The following is a 22,112-nucleotide window of genomic DNA, read 5'->3' on the forward strand; positions in this document are numbered from 1 at the left end:
GGGGGGAGAGAATTGTCTAAAAATTCTTGTAATAAAGACTAAAAAAAAGATTGAGGGAGACAAATTACCTAAATAATAATATAATAATAATAATAATAAATTCGGGGGTGGGGATTGAGGTCGGAGTGACTGATTTGTGCTCGATCAAAACAATTTTTGATGACATATCAAGAGAAATGTTCCCGTATTTAGTAATATTGAATGAAAGAAAATATTTAATTTATTCAGTCATATTATCTTGATAACTAAATATTCTTTTAACATTATAAGCTCTTTAACATTAACGAAATTGAGAGATTATGAGCTCATTGGATTCGTAATGTTGAGACACTATTTAACTATAAAAGCATGTCAACTTTGAAGTTCATTTGATCCTCCAATTAGTAATCTAAAAATCTCAATTATATTTTAATCTTTTAATATGCACTTATTTGGACTTAAGTCTCGTTTGATAAATTTTTTTATTACTTTTCAGAATAGTTTTTTATTATAAAAATTATTGTTTTAAAAATAATAAGAAATTTGTCCCAAATTAAGCCTTAGATAGTCGAGTTCATCTCATTGAATCAATCAATTTGCTAATAAATTTATTGAAATAAGAGTCTAAAATTATTTGAATTTAATTTTAAAAGATTCTAACTAAGTATTGAGATTCGTTTTTGATCTATCGGATTTTAGATGATGGATCGTATCATATAAATTAACACAATTCTTTTTCCTCCGCAATATCTAACCCAACTTCTAAAAATTATCAATTAAAAAAGATTTTTGTACCTATCTCACTCTTTTATGTCCCGACCTCACACGCTCCGTCTTCGACCGTCCTTCCCTCTCTAACTTTCCCCCTTCCAAAAATTTTGGCCGGCGAACATTTTGATTCTCTTTCTTCCTCGCACTGAATCTATATATAATTCAGCCCTCATCACCCTCCACTCCAGCTAAATCTCTCTTCTCATTCTCAGCTCAATGGTATAATTACTATATAGCCCTCTCTCTCTCCTTCTTACTAATTGCATAAACACTCTTAATTTCATGGCTTCTTACCTATTCTTCTTCTTCTCTGATTCTCATGGTACAGGATTACACTTCCGGTTTGGAGCCCAGCAATGAATCGGTGGTCGACTTCCGAGGAAACCCGGCCGACAAGACGAGAACCGGCGGGTGGTTAGCCGCCGGTCTGATATTAGGAACGGAGTTAGCTGAAAGAGTCTGTGTAGTGGGAATCGCCATGAATCTGGTTACTTATTTGGTTGGAGATCTTCACCTGTCTACCTCAAGGTCTGCTAATATAGTCACTAATTTCATGGGAACACTTAACCTCCTTGCCCTTCTTGGCGGATTCGTCGCCGACGCTAAGTTAGGCCGGTTTCTCACCGCCGCCACCGCCGCCGCTATCGCTGCCGCGGTAATTCCCATTCATGATTTTAGATTTTTTTTTTCCTTGTGTTTTCAGAATATAATTCTTATTTCTAATAAAAATTGCTAAATTTATTGGACTGATCATAATAAAATTTAATATTTTTTATATTTATCTTATAATTTTGGAATGTGTTTTAGTAAGTTTTTTTAATTATGTTATTATATAGTTTTAAAAATACTTACAGCCTTCAATTTTTTTTTTTTTGGAAAAGCCTTCATGTTTTTGTTGGGCAATGAATCAGTACTGCCCATTGGTTGACTTTTGAACAAAAAAAAAAGAAATTTATCGAATTTATTTATTTCTTATTTTGGATATTTAAAAAAATGTATATATAAAATCTATCCGGTATAAAATAAATAGAAGCATTAGAAAAGCATTTTATTTTATATTAAATATCTCGTTTAAGGAATTAAAAAAATAGTATGTTAAAATATCCGGATTAAAATAATTTTTTTTTATTTTTATTTTTCAAATAAAAATAAAAAATTTATTAAAATCGATTGATAATTTATAAATTATATACTTAAATCAAAATTAATATATATATATATATATGATTAACTTTTAATCAGAAATTCTGATATCGATGTTTCTCCATAATTAATTAAATTTACTATAAATGTTTGAATAAATATAAAAAACTTTTTGTGTCAATCGTGATAAATAGGGGTGCAAACGAGTCAAGCTCTACTCGTCCCTCAAAAGAGCAGCTCAAAATTGAGCTTGAGGTCAAGTCGAGCCCATCAAACAAGTTCGAGCTTGACTCATAAATTTTTACTCAAGCTCGAGGGTTCAATTTTTAAAAACGAGTATCTCGACGATTATCAAATCGGATGGAGCTCGACCACAAAGCTCATCTAGCATATGAGCTCGATCTTACTCAAAACTTGATAATATCAATTCACGGGCTCATTAACGAGCCAAGTTTGAGCCGACTAGGTTCACTTACACATAAAATGTTTATCCATTGTAAAATATTTGGATCATTTGAATAAATTTGAAAATTTTCAATTTTTATTATTGAAACAATTATAGATTTTAACTATATTATGGCTCTGTTATTCTACAGGGAACCAGCTTGCTGACAATGGCAACCTCTCTGAGCAGCATGCAGCCACCGGAATGTGACGATTTCCGGCTTAAAGAACACGAATGCGTATCGGCGAGCGGCGGACAGCTATCAATGCTGTTCGCAGCGCTGTACATAATCGCGGCCGGCGCGGGCGGTATAAAGGCAAACGTGTCGGGTTTCGGGTCAGATCAGTTCGATAACAGTGACCCGAAGGAGGAAAGGTCGATGGTTTTCTTCTTCAATAGGTTCTACTTCTGCATCAGTCTGGGTTCGTTGTTTGCTGTGACGGTGTTGGTTTATTTACAAGACAATGTTGGGAGGGGATGGGGGTATGGGATATCGGCGGCGACGATGGTGGCGGCGATGGTGATTTTGCTCGCCGGAACGACGAGGTATAGATTCCGGCGGCCGCAGGGGAGCCCGCTGACGGTGTTGTTGCGGGTTATGTGGAGGGCGAGGAGGAAGAGGGGATTGGCATATCCAGAGCATGTGCAGGAGCTTCATGGTTATGAGGCAGCCACGGCCCCGCATACTGACCGGCTCAGGTAGACCATAATTCCTGTTTTTTTTTTTGGGTGAAATACTGCTTTGTTTTCTTAAAAAATAATTATAAAAAAAATAATGCTAATTTAAATGATAATTTTTACATAGTCTTTAATCATTTTATTTTAAATAAAATTGTTTTAAATTATATTTAAAATTATGATTGAAAAGGAAGCTTTTAAAAAAATAATCAGCAGAACGTAAGCTGTTCTAAACGGCCTAAGGCGTTGTTAGGAAGAGCTTTTCTTTTGTGAAAAGAGAAAGAATTATTAAAAAAAATAATGAGTGTTTAAAAGAAGTTTTTCATCATTTTTTTAAAATTTATTTTTCAAAAAAAATATTTAAAAAATCATAGCAAAAAACAGAGCTTTTAAAAGTGCAAATAGAAAAATTAAAACTTATATGGGATAATATTTTTATTGCATCTTAAAATAATTTTTTTATTAAAATTTTTATTTTTATATCAAAAAATTACTTTAATAAACAGTGAAAAAATAATCACAAACGAAACCTAAATTTAAATATATGTACTTTTTGTTGTTATAGAGAAGATGAAGATCAATATAATTAGTTTGCTTTTATCACATTCACAGCCTCGGGATTCTATCTATATCTCTTTAATTTAAGTAATGCTGTTAGCTCTCATGTTAATTTCAGAGCAAATAATGTTATCAATATTTTATAAGAATTATCATTATTGCTCATTAAAAAAAATAGATGATTAATTTTAAGGCAACCATCATTTGCATTCATATAAGAAAAATTTTTGATAGAACATCCTAATTAAAAAATGATTAAAATAAATTTTAAATTTTAATATTTAGTTCTAAATAATTTATTTATTTATTTGATTTATTCAGGTGAGACTGTTTTTTACATAAGAAACTCCATCATATATATATTACAACTTGGAAAGAATCCAACTAATTTCTTATAAATATCGCCTGCTATTAAATTTATTATTCACAAGAATGTCTTTGCAGTAAACTACTGGGAGCTTTCATTAACAAACAAATCATTAAGAAGAAAACAATCGTAATGAGAACAAAGCAGCACGTAACGCAGACCAGATTAATTAATCTTATGGTAATTGCATCAAAGGGTTTGACTGTAAGATTTCGTCATTAGAGCTGTTTTCAGTGAAATAATATGACTAAACTTATCTATCAGTAGAGGATGATAAACTGGACATTTATATAAAATAACGGATCATCAAGGGAAGAAGACTGATTTTATTGAAATTTTATATAATTATATTTATCTTTTGTTACAGAAAATTTTCCAATTCATGAAATCTAAATAATAAAAATATTTGAGAATTGCTTCTTTTAATTAAGGCTTCGGATGGGATGGCTTTCTTGGTGCTTCTTAGAACAGCTGTTTATTACAAAAATTAAAAGTTATGTATTAGAAAGTTGCTTTAAGAAGCAATGAAAAAATCGTCCCAAATGAAGCCTAAATTTCATTCAAAGTTTTTGAATAACTGAAAACCAGCTAATGCAACATTCCGTTTTTTATGTCTAGGCTTAGGGTCGACAACGGGAGTTTTAGAAAAGTCTTTTTTTATTAGATTTAGATGAGAATTTGACTCTTAATAGGACATAAAAATGATTAAGAATTCATGTAGCCAGCCCAATGTAGTAAGATAAAAACTTGTTGTTGTTGTTATTATTGTTGAAAATTTTCAAATTTCATTCAAAACTTACATGACTATAAATAAAAAATATTCAAATAAAAATAAATTTAAAATATTAATAAATTTTGGATCTCTTCATTCATATATAGCAATTTCTTTAGATGCATAATTAAAATCGCATTCAAAAAAATAATGCTTTGATTCATCCAAATAAGCTTTCTCCACTTGTCAGAATTTGTTTGAAAGATGGTAGTTTTGGGCCATTGGACAAAACCCACAGCACTAACTCGTTTTAGCCAAATTCCAGGCCCAGTCTCAGCTTATCTATAAGCTTTTACTTATAAATTTAAAAGATAAGATATTTTTAAATAAATTAAGATATTTTAAAATATTTTAAAAGATAATATATTTTGACAATATAGATAATAATTGTTTATAACAATACACCTTATATGATCAGCTAAAGTTTGAAAAGAATATTCTGATCTAAAACTCCTAATTTTATTGAATGAAAAATGCTTTGCATTTCAGTGAATTAGCAATAAAATACCTTCACCTTCATTGCAGGTGGCTTGACAAAGCAGCAATCCTGCAAAGCCATGAAATCTCAGCTCCAGAATCTTTCAGTGAAGGAAAAAAGACTGTCAACACAACTAAAGTGTCCACTGTAACAGAGGTGGAAGAAGTAAAGATGGTGCTAAAACTGCTACCAATCTGGGCAACCTGCATTATGTTCTGGACCATATATTCTCAGATGACCACTTTCTCAGTTGAGCAAGCCACTTACATGAACCGCAAAGTTGGCTCCTTCACTTACCCTTCTGGCTCGCTCTCCTTCTTCCTCTTCATCAGCATCCTCCTCATAACCTCCCTCAATGAAAAGCTCCTCGTCCCCCTCGCCCGCGGCTTCACGCATAACGTTCAGGGCATCACCAGCCTCCAAAGAGTCGGCATTGGCCTCATCTTCTCAGTGATTGCGATGGTTGTTGCTGCAGTGGTCGAGATGAGAAGAAAAGAGCTTGCAAACGAGGGGAGCAAAACTGTAAGTGTGTTCTGGCTTGTTCCACAGTTCTGCTTGGTTGGGATAGGAGAAGGGTTTGCTTATGTTGGGCAGCTGGAGTTCTTCATCCGCGAAGCGCCGGAGAAGATGAAGTCGATGAGCACAGGCCTCTTCATTAGCACCATATCAATGGGGTTCTTCTTGAGCAGTGTTTTGGTGACTATAGTTGATAAGGTTACAAGTGGAGGTTGGATTAAGAATAATTTGAACAATGGGAGACTGGATTATTTTTACTGGATGCTTGCAGTGCTTGGTGTGCTGAACTTCATAGTTTTCTTGGTATTTGCAAGCAGGCATCATTACAAAGCGAACACGTATCAGTGGAAGAACCAGGGTAAAGAGCTCAAAGTATGGAACGATGAAAACTGTGAAGTAAAACAGCATGGAGAGTTGGTTTAGTAAATCTTGGTTTTTTTATGGATCGCAATTTTGGATTTGTTCATGGAAGCTTGCAGAAGATGGGTATGATATTTAAGGTTTTGCATGGATCTGCAGGTTGCAATTGATGCAGAATTGTGAATCCATGAGTAAAAGAGTATGGGTCAAGAGCTGCAAGGTTGGAAGCTTCAGAAGGGTGGTTCTATGAAACTATAAGAGAGAGCATTTAGCAATATGTATTCATGTCTACTCAGAATAAAATTAGTAAAATTAATTGCATCTTGATTCTTAAATTAAGAAACCAAATGATCAACCATGAAAAAAGAAGAGAACTTTATATAATTCAATAACGTTAACACATCAATTTGAAATAAGAAACATTCTTTTTCAAACCTAATTATATACTTCAAATCTCATCAGAAGACAAAGCTCCAAATCAATGAATACAACTAATAGTAAAAATCTTTTAATTTGTGTAAAAGAGAAATATCTGGTTTATCAAATGTCTTGAATCCTGTTTACACACGCTTTCATTCGAAGGTAATTGCTACAACAAATTGTATTTCAAGGATAAACCAGAGCATCTATTAATGTTTCAGTGGTACATCAGCCCTATTAGAAGTCAAAATTCAATCGTTTCCACTTAATTCTACACAGAATCAGAAATTAACATGAACACAAGAAATGTTAAGGTTCTTGGAATCAGATTGAACTCTGATTTTCTAATGCTTCGTTTGGGCCGACTTTCTTGCTGTTTCTTAAAGCAACTTTTTAGTACAAAAATTTTAAAATTTTAGTAAAAAAATTACTTTACGATGCAGTAAGAAAGCCATTCCAAACTAAATCTAAGACTCAAGTAGGTTCTGTATTGGGTTGGCACAGATTCAAATTTTGGCAGGTTGGCTAGCGTCTGCTCATATCAATAGAGGGCCAAAAACAGAAGGGGAGGGGGAAGCTGTGTAGGAAGGAGAAGACAGTAGAGATCACTACTGGGAATGCAGTCTTAATGATTCTGATAAAGGTGACAAAATGAATGCAATGTACTCTGAAGGCGTAGGAGATGGCAAAATGAATGCAAAGGCAAAAACACTTGAGAGAAATTAAAGTTCGATGGTGATGGCGATGGATAGGACAAGAAATTGGCATGCCAACAATAGCAAAGAGATAGGCGAACAGGGCAGAACAGCACCTCAATTATTGGGTGATCTTTTTATTCATATTTTGGATGATTTGAAACATCACATTCACATATGTGATGTAACATTCAGTTGGCCCAGCGTTTGCCTATACCAAGAGATCATTTTTATGGATAACACACAAGGCCGCTCTATGCCCATTAAGCGGAGAAATTATTCTGTGCAGACGCCGAACATAGTTTATTTTTTGAAGACCAATCAGAATGCATCACATCAGTAGTACCGAGTCGAGTACGTAGTCGCGGTATCGAATAGTACCGAGCTGGGGTACTGAGCAAGGGGCGACGTGGCTCATTTTGATTGATCTCTGAATGACATTTGGTATCTGCACAAAATAATTTCACCATGATAGAGTGGCACTGTGGTGCAATGCAGAGAGAGTTTATAGAGAACAAGTGTTGATGCCTCCATCAACGTCCCTTTCTTCTCTATATCTCTCTTATTACACGCAATAATGTTTTTTGCGTGATACAAAAGATTTAATTCCAGTACCATGAACCAGGCCTGCATGTTACACCTGGCGTCGGATGTGTCATAAAGCACCGCCACAACTTATTGTCCTAATTCTCTGGCTGGTTTGTTTTTATCTTCATATTAGTAAAATCAAAATTAGAGAGGCCTTAAAGAAAATGAAGTGGGAAAAAGCGGTTGGACTTGATGATATTCCAATAAAAATGTTAAAATGCTTAGGAGAAAAAGGATTTTTTTGGCTTACAAAAACTTTTCAATATTATTTGAAGATTAAAAAGATGTTACATGAGTGGAGAAGAAGTGTGTTGATTCCTATTTTAAAGAATAAATGTGATGCAAAAGAGTGTGAATTATAGAGGAATTAAATGAATGCATCATACTTTAAAACTATGAGAGAGAGTTATTGAGCAGAGGTTACGGCATGATACTAATGTTTCTCAAAATCAATTTGGATCATGACGGGTAGGTCTACTATGCAAGCTACACATTTATTGGCAGGTTTGATGGACAAGTATAAAGAGAACAAAGAGGATCTAAATATGATATTTATTGATTTAGAGAAAACATATGATAAAGTTCCTAGAGATGTGCTCTAGGGAGTTCTAGAAAAGAAAGGAGTTAATAATGATTATATTCAAGCCATCAATGATATGTATACACGAGTTATATGTCGGGTTCAACTGCAAGGTGATTTGACCAAGTATCTTTCTATTTCAATTGGATTACATCGATTAGCTTTAAACATAAACCATTATAGAGTGGCACTGTGGTGCGATACAGAGAGAGTTTATAGAGAACAAGTGTTGATGCCTCCATCAACATTCATTTCTTCTCTATATCTCTCCTATTACACGCAATAATATTTTTTGCGTGCTACAAAATATTTAATTCCAGTACCATGAACCAGGCCTGCGTGTTACACCTGGCGTTGGACGTGTCATAGAGCACATCCACAACTTATTGTCCTAATTCTCTGGCTGGTGATTGTCTTTCTGAGATTCTTTTGTTACAACCCTATCAAAACCAGGATAAGCTCAAAACCACTAAATGTCAAATCCAGTACAAAAAATTCTGATCAATATTCTTCCACCAATTGAATGCAACCTAATCATAAGCAAATAACTGGTTGAGCGGTCTTCCAACCACTGATTGAAGATAAACATGGGCCCACGGCAAGATAGAGAGAGAGAGATTAAACGGTCCTAGCTTACCACTCATCCACAATAATGCTTCTGAGAGGAAACTTATATGGAAAGCAATTACTAATATGGCTATGCCAGTCTCTAACCCATGATAATTTATTAGGTACGGAGTTTGGGTATGTTCGGACTTTAATAAAAATTATATGTATTTTTGTACATACTATGTACTATTGTACACACTATGTAGAAATTACCAAATTATGTAAATGGTTTGTACAAATTTATATACATAATATACACACTATGTACACAATTGTATACAATATGTACAAATTTGTACATATTATGTATAAGGATACATGTCAAGTTTTTATTGGAGTCTGGACGTAACTCTATATGGTTTGATGATGTGAGGAGTTAGGCAAACGGATTAAATTATTTAATATTTTAAAAGTACTCATTTTGACCTAGCGTTACGGCCCCCACTATCCCAATGTTACAACACTCCCATAGAAATCCTCCATAGAATCTCGTGAATAGTGATATGGGCACCGCAGTGCAACATTTCAATGCCAAAAGCCTCCCCAAAATCAGCTCCAAATAGAGAGGTTAATGTCGCATCATTGATGTCCCCAGCCCCGCGGTGCTCTGCAGATCATTCTGCACGATGGCTTGCATTTTTTCTTTGCCAAATAAAATTCTGGACATTTTAGAAATAATTAATTACTTCATGGCTCTAATTAATCGACCATCATCGCCAACCCATGTCGCTCAACTTTCATCATCTGAATGTGATTGCCCAACTGAAGCCTAACGACTGTCATAGTTAATCTGTCTCTACTTAAAAAGGACATTGACTTGAAATTAAAGAGAGCTTGAAGATTTGATTGACTCTAAAACTCAGTCTAAGGTTCAATACCAAAAAAGACTTCAGCAGCTGTCGTCGATCGATCATCATCGTCAACCCTTTCCAATTTTCATCATTTGAATGTGATTGCTCAACCAAAGTCAACCTAATATCATAGTTCGTTTGACATTGCTTGTGTTACAACTCAACCCGGTCAGGACCATTCCTATCGTATTGAGTTGTGACAAGCGAATCATAAGATCTAGTTTTGAAATTATTTTATTTTTTTTTTTTGCAAAAATTCATTGAAATAAATTACAGACTACATAGTTACTAAAATATTAAAATACTGAAAATAAACTCATCCATCAAGTTTCTTTCATTTCATTAAAGTAAATATCTACATTACAGTACATGGCTACATAGAAGAGCTACAAAACTGAAAATTTAACTAGTAGTGACAGTACAAAAATCAAAATAACAAAATACCTATGACCTTAGATTTGATTCTGAACTGCTAGTCGACAATCAGCCTCCCCTTCCTAGATCCTGAAAATCATAAATAAAATCACAGTGAGCTACAATAGCTTAATAAGCCACACAAACCAATCTAAATTTTTAAATATTCTTTTATCAAATATTTTGTTGAATATTTAAAAGCAATTAAATGTAAATCAAATAAATCACTAAACTAAGAGATGTAATAAATGCATAGTAGTTATTTTAAATCAACAATAATGAGCAAATAAATAAATTGAAATTCATATCACATAGTAGTTCATATCACATTTCTTGGACCCAGATAGATTTTAAAGGATTCTGACCCCTTATGACTCCCTTTGTATTTGTGCTTATAACACTAGAACATATCACATATCTCTGTCTCATAGATAATCTCAAAGGATTTTATTCCTTTATGGCTCCCAATATATATAATTTAATCAAATATACACATATATTATCACATTATAACAATTAAAGAGTAATTGAACATGTATCAAAATTTTACAGTATTATATAATTGTAGACAACATTAATCCAACTAGGAAAAAATGTATATTCTTAGAAAATTACCACATATTATGTAACACAATATTTTAAGACTTTTATTATACTATACCACTACTTTTCAACATCCAGATAATTTTTTATTCAATAAAATTCCACAAATTTCAAAACCCATGGTATAAAATTTTCAAAATGTATAAAATCATAATCTCAATAACATATAAAAGTTACACAGTGAACGTTTTACCTCTGCAAAGTTATTACTGTTTTTCATTAACGTATATAGAATTTTAATCGAAATATTCGCTAAAACTTGCATTTTTTTAAAATTTATATGGATATAAGGTGCTTCACCTCGAGATGAACACGTTTTCCAGCTAAGCCAACGGACGAAAATGACCTGCAGTCACCCAAAAATTGGATATCACTTTCTGTCTCCTCTCTTTCTCTTATTTTTCCCCAAACCCGATTTTTGTTTAGGAAAAACATGAAAAAAAAAAAAAAACTTATCATATTTTATAATAGTGGAACGGGATACTATAATAAAATATTAATTATTATAACTAGTTAATTTTAAAATATTAATTTTATTTAAATTATTTTATATGTTTAAATCCAAAAATTGAAAAATTACAGAAAAATATACATAAAATAGCTAATCATGTTTAAAACAATATGGTGAAATATGTTTGTAAAACGGACACCTTATAATCCCCAAAACCCCACTTATATCGACAGGTGTCGATTTCTTAAGAAAATTCAAGTCTCCAAAAATTATGAAAAAATAGGAAAGCTAAAACACAATATTATAAATATTTTAGTGAGAATGTTTTATGATTTGAACTTATTATGACTCCAAAAATAAATATTGACTGTTCTAGATAAAAAATTCTTATAACAAAATTTATAGGTTTCTCAGCTTGAACAACATCATCCATCTAACTTCATTTTGACTATTATTTTCTTATCGCCAACACCCAACTAATGTCGTCCAATCACTACATCACCTTTCAATACTTCTCCAATATTCTTGGCTACGGCCATAAGAGAATGTGCTGCATGCTTGTTATAAACTTTGTAATTTTGTCTTATATAATTAAGAGAAAAAAAGTAGACCTTTGAAATCTATATTTCTAGAGTAGATTATTGTTTCGCTTGATTACCAGTAACAGATACAAGGGGGCGGCAAAGGTAGGCACGTGCCCCCCCTAAAAAAAATGTAGTGTCTTATGACAGATTTAAAAAAAAAGTCGGACATATGAGATATGCAATTGTAGGTACTTCATGGCTTGCATGAAAACTATTATATCGTTATGATCATCGGTAGTAAAAAAATGCTATGTTGAAGCTTACCTATAGATTTAGCAATCCAAGCATGACGGTGAACCAAGCAATATCCACGGCAGCTCATACAAATCTATAAAAAAAGTTTAAAAATGTGGAGCTATGATAGTAGATGGTAAATTAGAGATTCTTTCACTGCCTATGCTAATTTCAAAATTATCGTATATTTTATAAACAAATCAATATTATAAAAGCTAAAAATAAATATAAAATCTCAAAAAATCTGAATAATAACCTTATTTTTTATATTTTAATATATCATAATGATATTTAACTAATTTATTTTTTCATCCGTGCAGCACCTCTTGAAAAAGTTGATGAAAATTTTGTCAAAATAAATTTGAGCCTCATGGCTCCGCTACTCTTGATGAGGAACTTTTATTTGGTCCGGTGAACGTACGCTCTCTACGTTCGGCCACCAATATTTTAGCGATACGTAGCATGAAGAAAAGACGCCGGCCCGCAGTTTTTTGGGTTCTAGCGCGTGCGTTTTTTAAAATCCTTGACGAGCCGAACAACATCCCATCACCTTTTGGATATATTTCAAATACCTAGCAAATACCGAGTTGTACCTAGTTTTTTCTAGCAATACCTAAATACCGAGTTGTACCGAGTTGTAGAAAAACTCGGTACAACTCAGTATTTGTATAGTTTTGGTCTTCACAGAGCGGTATTTCTCGTTTTTGCAAAGCAATACTGAGCAAATACCGAACAATACCGAGAAAATCGCGAACATAGCATTCCTGGGTTCCATTCCAGGTCAAGTCGTCGGGCCGCGCGGTAAAGAGTAAGAGCACATGGCGACATGTTATTGACGGCCGAACGTACCTCTACGTCAGATCAGAGGACGTAATAATTGTTCCTTGATGAGGCTTTGTAGGCTTTTTTACCTTCTCAAATTTTTTGTACAAGAACTTAGATGACTTTGTTGCATTTTTTTACCTTATAAAATTAAGTTATATATATATATATATATATTCAAAATTCCTTAAAATTATAAGTGAAATTATAAGTGAAATCATTCACTTAAATAATAACTAATTTTAAAACTGCCAAATTTTAAGCATCTTCAAACCTTCTAATATTTAAAAACATCAAATATTATGTAAAAATAAATAAATTAGTACATTATTTTCATTAATAATTTAATTATATATGTGGAATAGTATATTTTTAAGATCAAGATAACCTTTTTGATAGGCCAGCAAGCAGCCTCCACCACACATTGCAAAGTACTATCACTCCAAATTATGCGTGTAATATGCAACAAAAATATTAAATTATTGATTGAGCAAATATATTTGTTAACTTCATTTAATGTTTTAATTACATTTTAGTTAATTATATTGGTCATTATATTAAAAACACTTGAAATTAGCTGATTTTTTTCATTTCTGATTAGTAGATTAAACAAGAATAAAATAAAATCTAATTTATTTCTTTATTTGGCCGAACAATAATTCATCATTTTAATTGAATAAATATCTTTCTTAAGGGTTAGTTTGGGTTTTTTTTTTTTTTTTTTTTTTTTTTTTTTTTTTTTTTTTTTTTTTACTTGTTAGGTTGCAACACACTCTTGTTTGGCTAATACTTATTAGGGAAGTAAACCACGCAACAAATACAAATAAAAAAGAGAAAATGCAATGAAAAGAAAGAATATTAGGATTTAACATGAAAAGTTCGAAAAAAAAAGAACTGAGTCACACCATACTAAGAAATTCTCTACAAAAAATTGTATATATTTCTTTCTCTCTCACTCTCTCATTATCTCTTTTCACTCTTGCACCATTCTACACGCATAATGGACAAATAAATTAGTCATTATGGACAAAGAGACACGCATAAAATCACCTAAGGGATATCACCTTTCAAATTAAGCATAAACAATTATAAGGAAAACTGCTTTATGTCTACAATCTAACTAACGGCGCTGCATCGCTCAAATATACAATGCTCTAATATTGTAAAGCTGCACAAAAGAAAAAAAAAATAGTGTATAAAACACTCGAACTCCGAACCCAAGCATGAGGAAGACCACCCTACTACCCCTGGTGAGCTCGAGTGATGGAATTGAGATTCAAGTCAACAATACCAACTCAATTGATTAATACAATAAGATTCAACACATAATTAATAAAGCTTTCAAAAATTTTATATACTAGAAAACTATTTTCTATTGCAATCATAAAAAATTATTATTTTTTCACAATTTTACAATCACTTTTATAAAAAAATTAACCATTCCAAACAAATCCTAAATTGACCCAAACAAAATCTTAATCAAACATTTATAATTATAGCAATGCTTCAATATATAATATACTATAACATTTAAATTAAAAAAAAATTAGTGATGCACTTAAGACATATTATTTAATAATAACAAGTTAAATAAAAGATTATAATATAATAATATTAACTGAATTATGGATTGGAATATTTCCCCCAAAAAAAGCCTTCGAATATTCTATCGGGCCCCACCCAAATCAAGCTCGCAGATTATTAAAAAAAAAAAAAAAGATTTCCTCGTTATCCTCTTATCCTGCTACTGAAAAACGTTACAAAAACCCTATAATTATTTTATCCTGTCAGAAGTGGCTGACAGAGTCGCAGAAGTAAACAGAAAGCGATGGATTCAGATTACGGCTTTCCTCGCGAGCTCTCCGATCTGCAGAAGAAGCGAACTCTTTACCAGCCGGAGATCCCTCCCTGTCTCGAGGTCTCGGTTTCCTATCTCTGATATTGAAGAATTTTGGTTTATCTCTGCTTCGTGCCACTGCATGTCTATCTCTTGATCGCTAGTGTGCTGCTTGATTGAGTTGCCTTGTTCAATTTCTCGCTTCGTTTCGATCGGATGATTGGTTTGCTTCTTTTTTTTTTTATACTGTATCTGTCTTTGTTTGGATCCAAGAGGGCTCTGCTGCTTTTAGTCTGTCTGACAATTGGGAGAATATTGCGATTTTTCCATTTCTCATGTTGTTTTGTTAATTGTAATATTTTTTTATTGGCTTCATTTTAGGCGATGAGATTGATTGGAATGAGCAAGGTTGAAATTCTTTGTTCTTTTATTTAGTTTTTTTGCCCTTTATTTCTTCTGGCTTGGTTGGACAAAGTGGAAGTAATGCTGCTTCGGATTGTTCGACGCAACGCCTTGTTTATCAGATGAAGGTTTTTTTCCTGGAAAATGGGCTATTATTATTTGAAAATATGAAATTGTATTATTGGCGATGTGCTATAATTGTATGATGCTTCTAGCTGTCAGTGTGATCTTGCTGCTTTTGAAGGATCACTTTTTGTATTCTAAAGATTGATTTTTTTTTTTTTGTGATGAATGAAAATGTTTATTCATTTTTATCCAAACATTTATTTTTTAATAAGTCATACTGAGATTGGGGGCTGTTTGACTACAAGTAGGATTTACTAAATCCTAAAAGTATTACATCTTTACTATTGTTTGGAATGTTATCTATTAAATTGAGTTAAATTTTGGTTAACTGTTTGAGTGTTATTTTCAAGATATAGGATTTAAATGATTATGAGATTTAACGAGGAACTTAACATGATGATTGGATGTGTTTTTAAAGCTTAATCTGATAATAAAAATGAACAAAAAGATATATGAAACAATGCAATAATAATAGTATGATCAATATTAAATTTAAGGATCAATATATGAATCTACAAAATGCATGACTAACAATTCAAGTAGGCATTAAAGAGTGATATTTTTAAGATTGTTAAAATATAAAACCATAGGAACATAAATTTTAAAATAAGACATAAAACTAATACTAGTGTTCAAAAATAGATTTTTGAGACCAAGAGTACAAGCCATAGAGAATATCTAAATAATATAGTGCCTTAGGTACCCTAACAAATTAAAAAGATAAAGATAAGAAAATTAAAGAAGATACACAAGTAATTAACAAAGTGGAAGGGTTTCTTGGGCATTCATTCGGCCAGTGTCTTGCCAAGCGATGGAGTGGCCGAGTGATAGGTCTTAATGATCAAAACAACGTATGACAATATAAAAAACAACAACTTATTTCCAATAGATCCAGAAATAACACAAAGAGAGCTGTTTTTACAAATTTGCAAGCAAAGTAAGACAAGATACAAGTTGATTCACTGTTCGAGAGGTGAATCGTCTCTCCCACAATTACTAGCAGCTACTAGGAACCCAAACACCTCACAAAAACTGCTGCAGAAATTTCAAATATCACATAAAAAACCCTAACCCACCATAATCTCCCCTCTTAAACAGCTCAAATCCCCTAATAAATGCCCCTTACATCTTTCCCAAAGAGTCCCCCCTTTCCCAAAGAGTTTCCTCCCAGAACCTCTTCTTCTATAGGTGATAAAGGAGGTTCTAGGCCTCACATGGACAACAAGACTATTGCTGCCAACTGCATCAATACTCTCATCCCAAAGAGTCACATTGTCCTCAAGTTCAAAAAAGGGAAATTGCTTCTGAATAGTACTGTAGGGTTCTTATGTCGCCTCATATTTTGGTAAATCCTTCCACTAGATTAGCATCTCCTTGATCCCCTTATCTCCTTGGCGCACCCCTTTCACCTCCATATTCTCTGACAGTGTTATCAGTAGTGCGGGGCGAGGTTGTGTGGTTTCCAATGGCTTGTCTCAGTTGTGATACATGAAATATGGGTTGGATGACTGAAGTCGGTGGCAATCACAGGCGATATGCTACTGATTCAATGCGCTCTACTACCTCGTAGGGCCTAAAGTAGCGGGGGAGAGCTTCTCATTCCTTCATTGAGTCAAAGTCCTTTGTCTGGAAGGTCAGATCTTCAAATAAATCATGTCCCCAACCTTAAACTGCACATCTCTCCTTTCCTTCGTTTGGCACAACCTAGGGCTACAAATATGAGTCGGGTCAAACCCAAGCTCCCATACCCTGTTTAGGTGCAACTAAAGCACCCTTGTTTGAGTAATATGCCTTCTGTTGGTTGAATATTTTTCTTTGGGTTAAATGATCATCATTTATCAGTGAACTAGGACCGTTGGATTTTGGAGCGGGCCAAACAAATTTTTTTCTTTGTTGACTTGAATCATCATCGAATTGCTTGCTTGGAATCTTGTTTCGGATCATGCAAGGATAGTACACAAGAGATCCCTTGACAGAATCTCTAGTGTTATCTTGGGACCTGTTGTTGACATCGGTGGCATGCGAGTTGTGGGCAAGTTCACTCATAGAAACAAAGGGATGATATTGTAGTGAAGCGTAGGACTCAGAAATGGGAGCAGGAAGAAGTTGACTAAAAGGATGATTAATGAATAACTTAATTCAAATTGCCCTTATTTGCCAAAAGATGAAAATTAGAGGCACTTTAATACCAAACTTAAAAAAAAAAAGAACTCTCATTTTTTCTCAAAAGAAAGGGGGCACTACTGGAGGTTATTATAAATTGATAACAAGATAAACTTGTGTGCCTTCTTTTTGTTTCTTGAAATCAACTGTCTATGTAGTCGTATAATGAATCTTTGGCACCTTTTTAGAATGCTTGCTCCTGTCTTTTATCATATACAGGGCACAACTGTGAGGGTTGAATTTGGTGGTGGAACAACTGCTGCAGATCCAGCTGGTGCGCATGTCATCAGCCAAGCTTTCCCACACACATATGGTCAGCCTTTGGCTCATTTTCTGAGGAGAACATCCAAGGTTCCAAATGCTCAGATCATAACTGAGCATCCATCTATAAGGTCTGCATTCATGTTTTACCTATTCTTTCTTAATGGCAGTTGTGTCTGATCATCACCACTACAATTGTAGCTACACATATTTCCCCTATTAACTAGGTTTACTTGTTTGTCTAAAAGTTTAAAGTGCCATAACAGATATGTCTGTATTACGGGATTTATTATTTTAGACATTTCATTTGGCTTTTTTGATGACCTTGGATGTTCTTGGCCAATTGTTGCTGTTGTGATATTTTAATCACATTCTTTCAGAGTGGGCGTTGTGTTTAGTGGAAGGCAATCTCCAGGAGGACATAATGTTATTTGGGGTCTTTATAATGCTCTGAAGGTGCACAATACTAACAGTGTTTTGCTTGGATTCGTTGGTAAGTATCTTGTTTGTCATATTTATAAGTCAATTCGTTAAGATGGAAAATATTATTTATATTGAATAGCTGTTACAATGAAACAAAGAAGGAAAAATCTTGGGTGCTGGGATAAAAGATCTTATATTGATGGCGTTCTTGATAGTAAGCATTGAATATACATTTGCTTTATGCTATAGAAATTAATGTTTGTCATGTGCTAGAAGTAGATTTAACTGAAGTTCAAATTGGTAAATTTGGTGCCGTCAAGGATAACGTTTCCAACTGAATAAGCTTCCCCAGGATGCATGTCTTAAACTATTTTCAGGTTTTGTAATAGTTGTTATTGTAATCACAATTTCTATTACTCACTGGAACAGTTTTTTCTAAGCCCTTATTTATGTTTGGTGAAATGAGATCATCAAATCTATTACATCAATCATCTTTTGTTAGATCCAAATTTATTCGTGTGTTACTCTAGAGCTTTACTAACAAAAACTTATCAAGCCAGAGAGAAGAAGATGAGAGAGAAAAAACTTAGTGAAAAAAGCTTAGGTTTTAATAGAATGGCTAATGATTTGATGTGTTAGGCTTATCCTCTGCCTTGCTACTTATTGGTTTGAGTTGGGGCTCAATGTGGCAAGAAAATTTATATTTAAATAGTATAAAAAATCTATATTGTAAGGCTTAACAAGCGCTCTTTGTAAAATGAATGAACTTAGCTTTTTTATTGCATAGTGTGCAGATGTTGACTTCTATGTGAGGAACAAATTTAAGTGAAGTTGTCTGCCGATTTCACTTGCTTTGCCGGATTTTTTTGAAGTTTTTGGCAAATTTATTTGATGAATTGGACGACTATCCTTGACAACTTCAAATGATCTTAGTATCATTAAGGACAAAGGAAATCTGTCGAACATCTTTGATTACTTGAACTTGCTGGCTAGACTATCACATACCATGGTGACTTTTTTTTTTGTGGTGTTGACCTGCTGTGCAACCAAAAAAAAAAAAATCAAATCTTACCTGCCCGGACATCTCCACACGTCGTCGAAGCAGGTCGCACGTCGCTCGCACCATCGACGTCGCATCCCCCACGTCGCCTCCGGTCACCTGACCCAATAACTCATCCCATCTCCGACCCCTCCTCCAGTGCCGTTCGATTTCTCCATTCGACGACTTCCCTCCTGCGGGGTCGGAAGTTACAACATTTGATAGGAAGCAACGATTGGAGCTCGATCGCTGAGGAGGTAACTATCTCCCTATTCGGCTCCTCCGTCTCCGGTCGACTTCGCTCACCCCAACGACTTACCCTTCTGTTGGATCGGAGGCAAGACCGGGAGCTCGCTCGCTGTGCAGGAACTTTCCCTCTTCCGCCGTTCCTTCGTGGCTGAGCGACTTTGCTCCTCCGACGCCTCGCCTTTCCTGTCGGATTGGAGGTTACGACATTTTGTTCGGAAGCAAGCAGAGGAGCTCGCTGGAAGTGAAGGTAACTTTCTCCCTATTCGCGCACTTCTTCGGCCGAATCCCGTAAATTTGGCCGAACCAGAGTGTTAGGGGGGATTAAGGGTTTTCATTAACCTTAATTATAATTAATTTAATTTAATTACGCCTTTGGTGAGCGTGGTAGGAGGAAATCCGGTCCGACGCCTACGACGAGGCGGACAGTCGCCTCCCTTCTTGCTCTCTTACCTCGGCATGCGTGTCGAGTCGGTGGTCCACCTATGCACGCCTTTATTGAGCGTGATGGGAGGGGAAACTGGCACGACACCTACGACAAGGTAAGCGAGCGACCCTCTCCCTCCTGTCTCGACATGCGTGCCGAGCCGGCAAACCACCTAAGCACGCCTTTAGTGAGCGTGGTAGGAGGGAAACCGGTTCGACGCACACGGCGAGGCCAGGCGAGCCTGGTGTACCATTTTCTTTGCGCGGCCGAAATAATTCATAAGTACCCCCGGGCGAAGGGAAAACAACTGCTCTTCTTCTTGTAACAGGTACCGTCAGAGACCCCATGCACGCCTTTGTTGGCGTGGTGGGAAAAAAATCACGGCCACGGTGTCCTCGAAAGAGGGCACCTACCATGCAGGCCTTTATTGCGGGTGGTGGGAAGGCCCAGTTTTTTCGTAGTTTTCCCCTAAACGGGGGAGAAGCCGGGAGGTTGCCGAAATTTCGGGTGAAATATTACTACACTAGGACCTGTTTTGAACAAAAGAACAAAAGATTTGGACCAGATGAGAAAGAGCAGTGAACTTTTGAACATGAACTGTGGACCGCCGAACTTGATTGAATACGAGCAGAGGACCTGAAAAAAATTCAAATGATTTCTAAAGATCAAAATCCGAATAAAATCAAATCAAATTGTAATCAAATCCAAATAAAAATGACTATTCAATTGAACTTGCAAGATCTCAAAAGAATTTGAGTAATCATTTGAACATACACTCGGGCTCAAATTCAAATTTACTAAGTGTGGAAGACACTAGAATTGAACAAGATTTGGACTACAAGGGACATAAAAATGACCTGGCATATTGAGCTCACGAGGTTGATTCAAATCAGACTTGGAAGGGTTCAGACTTGAGTCAGACTCGACACCAATCAAACTACAACCTCCTATAGATGTATTCAGTGTATAACACACGACAAATGCAAATACCCACAATCTACAGTAGAAGGCTCCTACGCATTCAACCTACAACCTGCAAACAAAAACAAATACACAAAAAATCACCTAAGATTGGTGAAAGGTGGATGTGATGCAAGAAACGAGAGTCTCCTACGAACATTCCTAGGAGCTAGTAGCAAACATAATGGATCCCTACAAACAAATACGAGCCGCTTGCGGATAACAACAGTGGGGCATATCATAAGCATATCAAACCACTGTGGGCACAAGTACAAGTATCTTCTACGACGATCCCTACGAGGTCAAACAAATACACAAAAATCCACCTGAGATTGATGAAAGGGTGAATATGATGCAGAAAGAATGAATCTCTTGCAAACATTTTCTAAAAGCTCGTAGTGGATACAACGGTCCCCTACAAATGCATATGAATACTTGTGGATAACAACAGTGTGTTGCAAGTATGATGAATCACTGTGGGCACAAGTACGGACCCCTTACAAATGCAAATGAATACTTATGCAAATGAATACTTGTGGATAACAACAGTATATTGTATAACGAATCACTGTGGACACGAGTACAAATATCACCTATGACAGCGGTGATCAAAATCTAAAAGTACACCGGGTATAAAGGCAGCCCGATGTACGAAAAAGGACACCCCTTGGTAGAAAGGGGGGGAAATGTTTGAACAAATTATAACCAAACTTCCTGGTGTTCCAAAATCTCTTCCTAATTTTATAATTTAGAAGAAAACAGTTCTGGTGTCTACAAACACCGAAAATAGTAAGTCTACTATGCCGAAGAGCCTAAAAGGAGTTATTTCCAAATCAGCAGTCTTTGACTTCAAAATCCAAAAAATCCATCCCCGGTGAATGGGGGAGTCAATATCAAGATGCACGCCACCGGATCCGCAACACTCGTACTAGCGGACAGAAGGCGTCTACAAATACTTTTAAAATACCCCTGCACGTGCACTATAAACTGTATACACATAGGTACACTAAAGGGGTATATAAAAATCACCCGCATGGGCCCTGGCGAGCGTGTTATTGGTACATACGTGACGTCTAGAGATATTGCGCGGGTTGACAAGTGAATTCAGGTTCGAACTTGATCCTTCTATACCGATTAACAGAAGTCGACAAGGTTCGAACCTTCAAACAAAAAAATACACGGTTGTAGTGACCGGTGTATTGATTTAAGTACATTCATATTAGACTTTCAATGCCTAAATTCAAAAGAATTCACTAAACAAAAGGTATGAAGCCTACTGTAAAATCCTTAAAAAGCTGATTTTTTTTTTT

The 22,112-nt window shown here is 34.8% G+C and overlaps 2 protein-coding genes and 2 long non-coding RNA genes across 6 annotated transcripts in view; 3 read left to right on the plus strand and 1 right to left on the minus strand.

The window, feature by feature from the left end:
- The first annotated feature begins 762 nt into the window (after positions 1–762).
- Positions 763–6,388, plus strand: LOC110107420 (protein NRT1/ PTR FAMILY 6.4). Its single transcript, XM_020837683.2, has 4 exons — positions 763–969; positions 1,079–1,405; positions 2,490–3,037; positions 5,239–6,388. The coding sequence occupies exons 1-4, from the start codon at positions 967–969 to the stop codon at positions 6,128–6,130; spliced, it is 1,770 nt and encodes a 589-aa protein (XP_020693342.1). The 5' UTR covers positions 763–966; the 3' UTR covers positions 6,131–6,388.
- An 8,277-nt stretch (positions 6,389–14,665) lies between these two features.
- LOC110107399 (pyrophosphate--fructose 6-phosphate 1-phosphotransferase subunit alpha-like) overlaps positions 14,666–22,112 on the plus strand; it is a 22,678-nt gene continuing 15,231 nt past the window's right edge. For 2 of the 3 annotated variants that reach the window (XM_020837655.2, XM_028696992.1), the window contains exons 1-3: positions 14,666–14,836; positions 17,666–17,838; positions 18,088–18,200. In XM_020837655.2, coding sequence (XP_020693314.1) covers positions 14,747–14,836; positions 17,666–17,838; positions 18,088–18,200 — 376 coding nt within the window. In that variant the 5' untranslated portion in view covers positions 14,666–14,746. The remainder of the gene's footprint in view (positions 14,837–17,665; positions 17,839–18,087; positions 18,201–22,112) is intronic. The other variant, XM_020837654.2, reaches the window with a different exon arrangement.
- On the plus strand, positions 14,879–15,436 carry LOC114580208. Its single transcript, XR_003701536.1, has 2 exons — positions 14,879–14,978; positions 15,137–15,436. It is a non-coding gene; the product is annotated as an uncharacterized LOC114580208 (long non-coding RNA).
- LOC114580209 lies at positions 14,988–19,732 on the minus strand. Its single transcript, XR_003701537.1, has 2 exons — positions 19,203–19,732; positions 14,988–17,324 (listed from the first exon to the last, which is right to left on the minus strand). It is a non-coding gene; the product is annotated as an uncharacterized LOC114580209 (long non-coding RNA).

The sequence above is a fragment of the Dendrobium catenatum genome, unplaced genomic scaffold (genome assembly GCF_001605985.2).
Source record: "Dendrobium catenatum unplaced genomic scaffold, ASM160598v2 fragScaff_scaffold_853, whole genome shotgun sequence".
NCBI classification, from domain to species: domain Eukaryota; kingdom Viridiplantae; phylum Streptophyta; class Magnoliopsida; order Asparagales; family Orchidaceae; genus Dendrobium; species Dendrobium catenatum.

Coding starts and splice junctions, on each gene's coding strand:
- LOC110107420 (XM_020837683.2), top strand. Junction 1,406..2,489: donor CCGCCGCTATCGCTGCCGCG/GTAATTCCCATT, acceptor GTTATTCTACAG/GGAACCAGCTTGCTGACAAT. Junction 3,038..5,238: donor CCGCATACTGACCGGCTCAG/GTAGACCATAAT, acceptor CCTTCATTGCAG/GTGGCTTGACAAAGCAGCAA.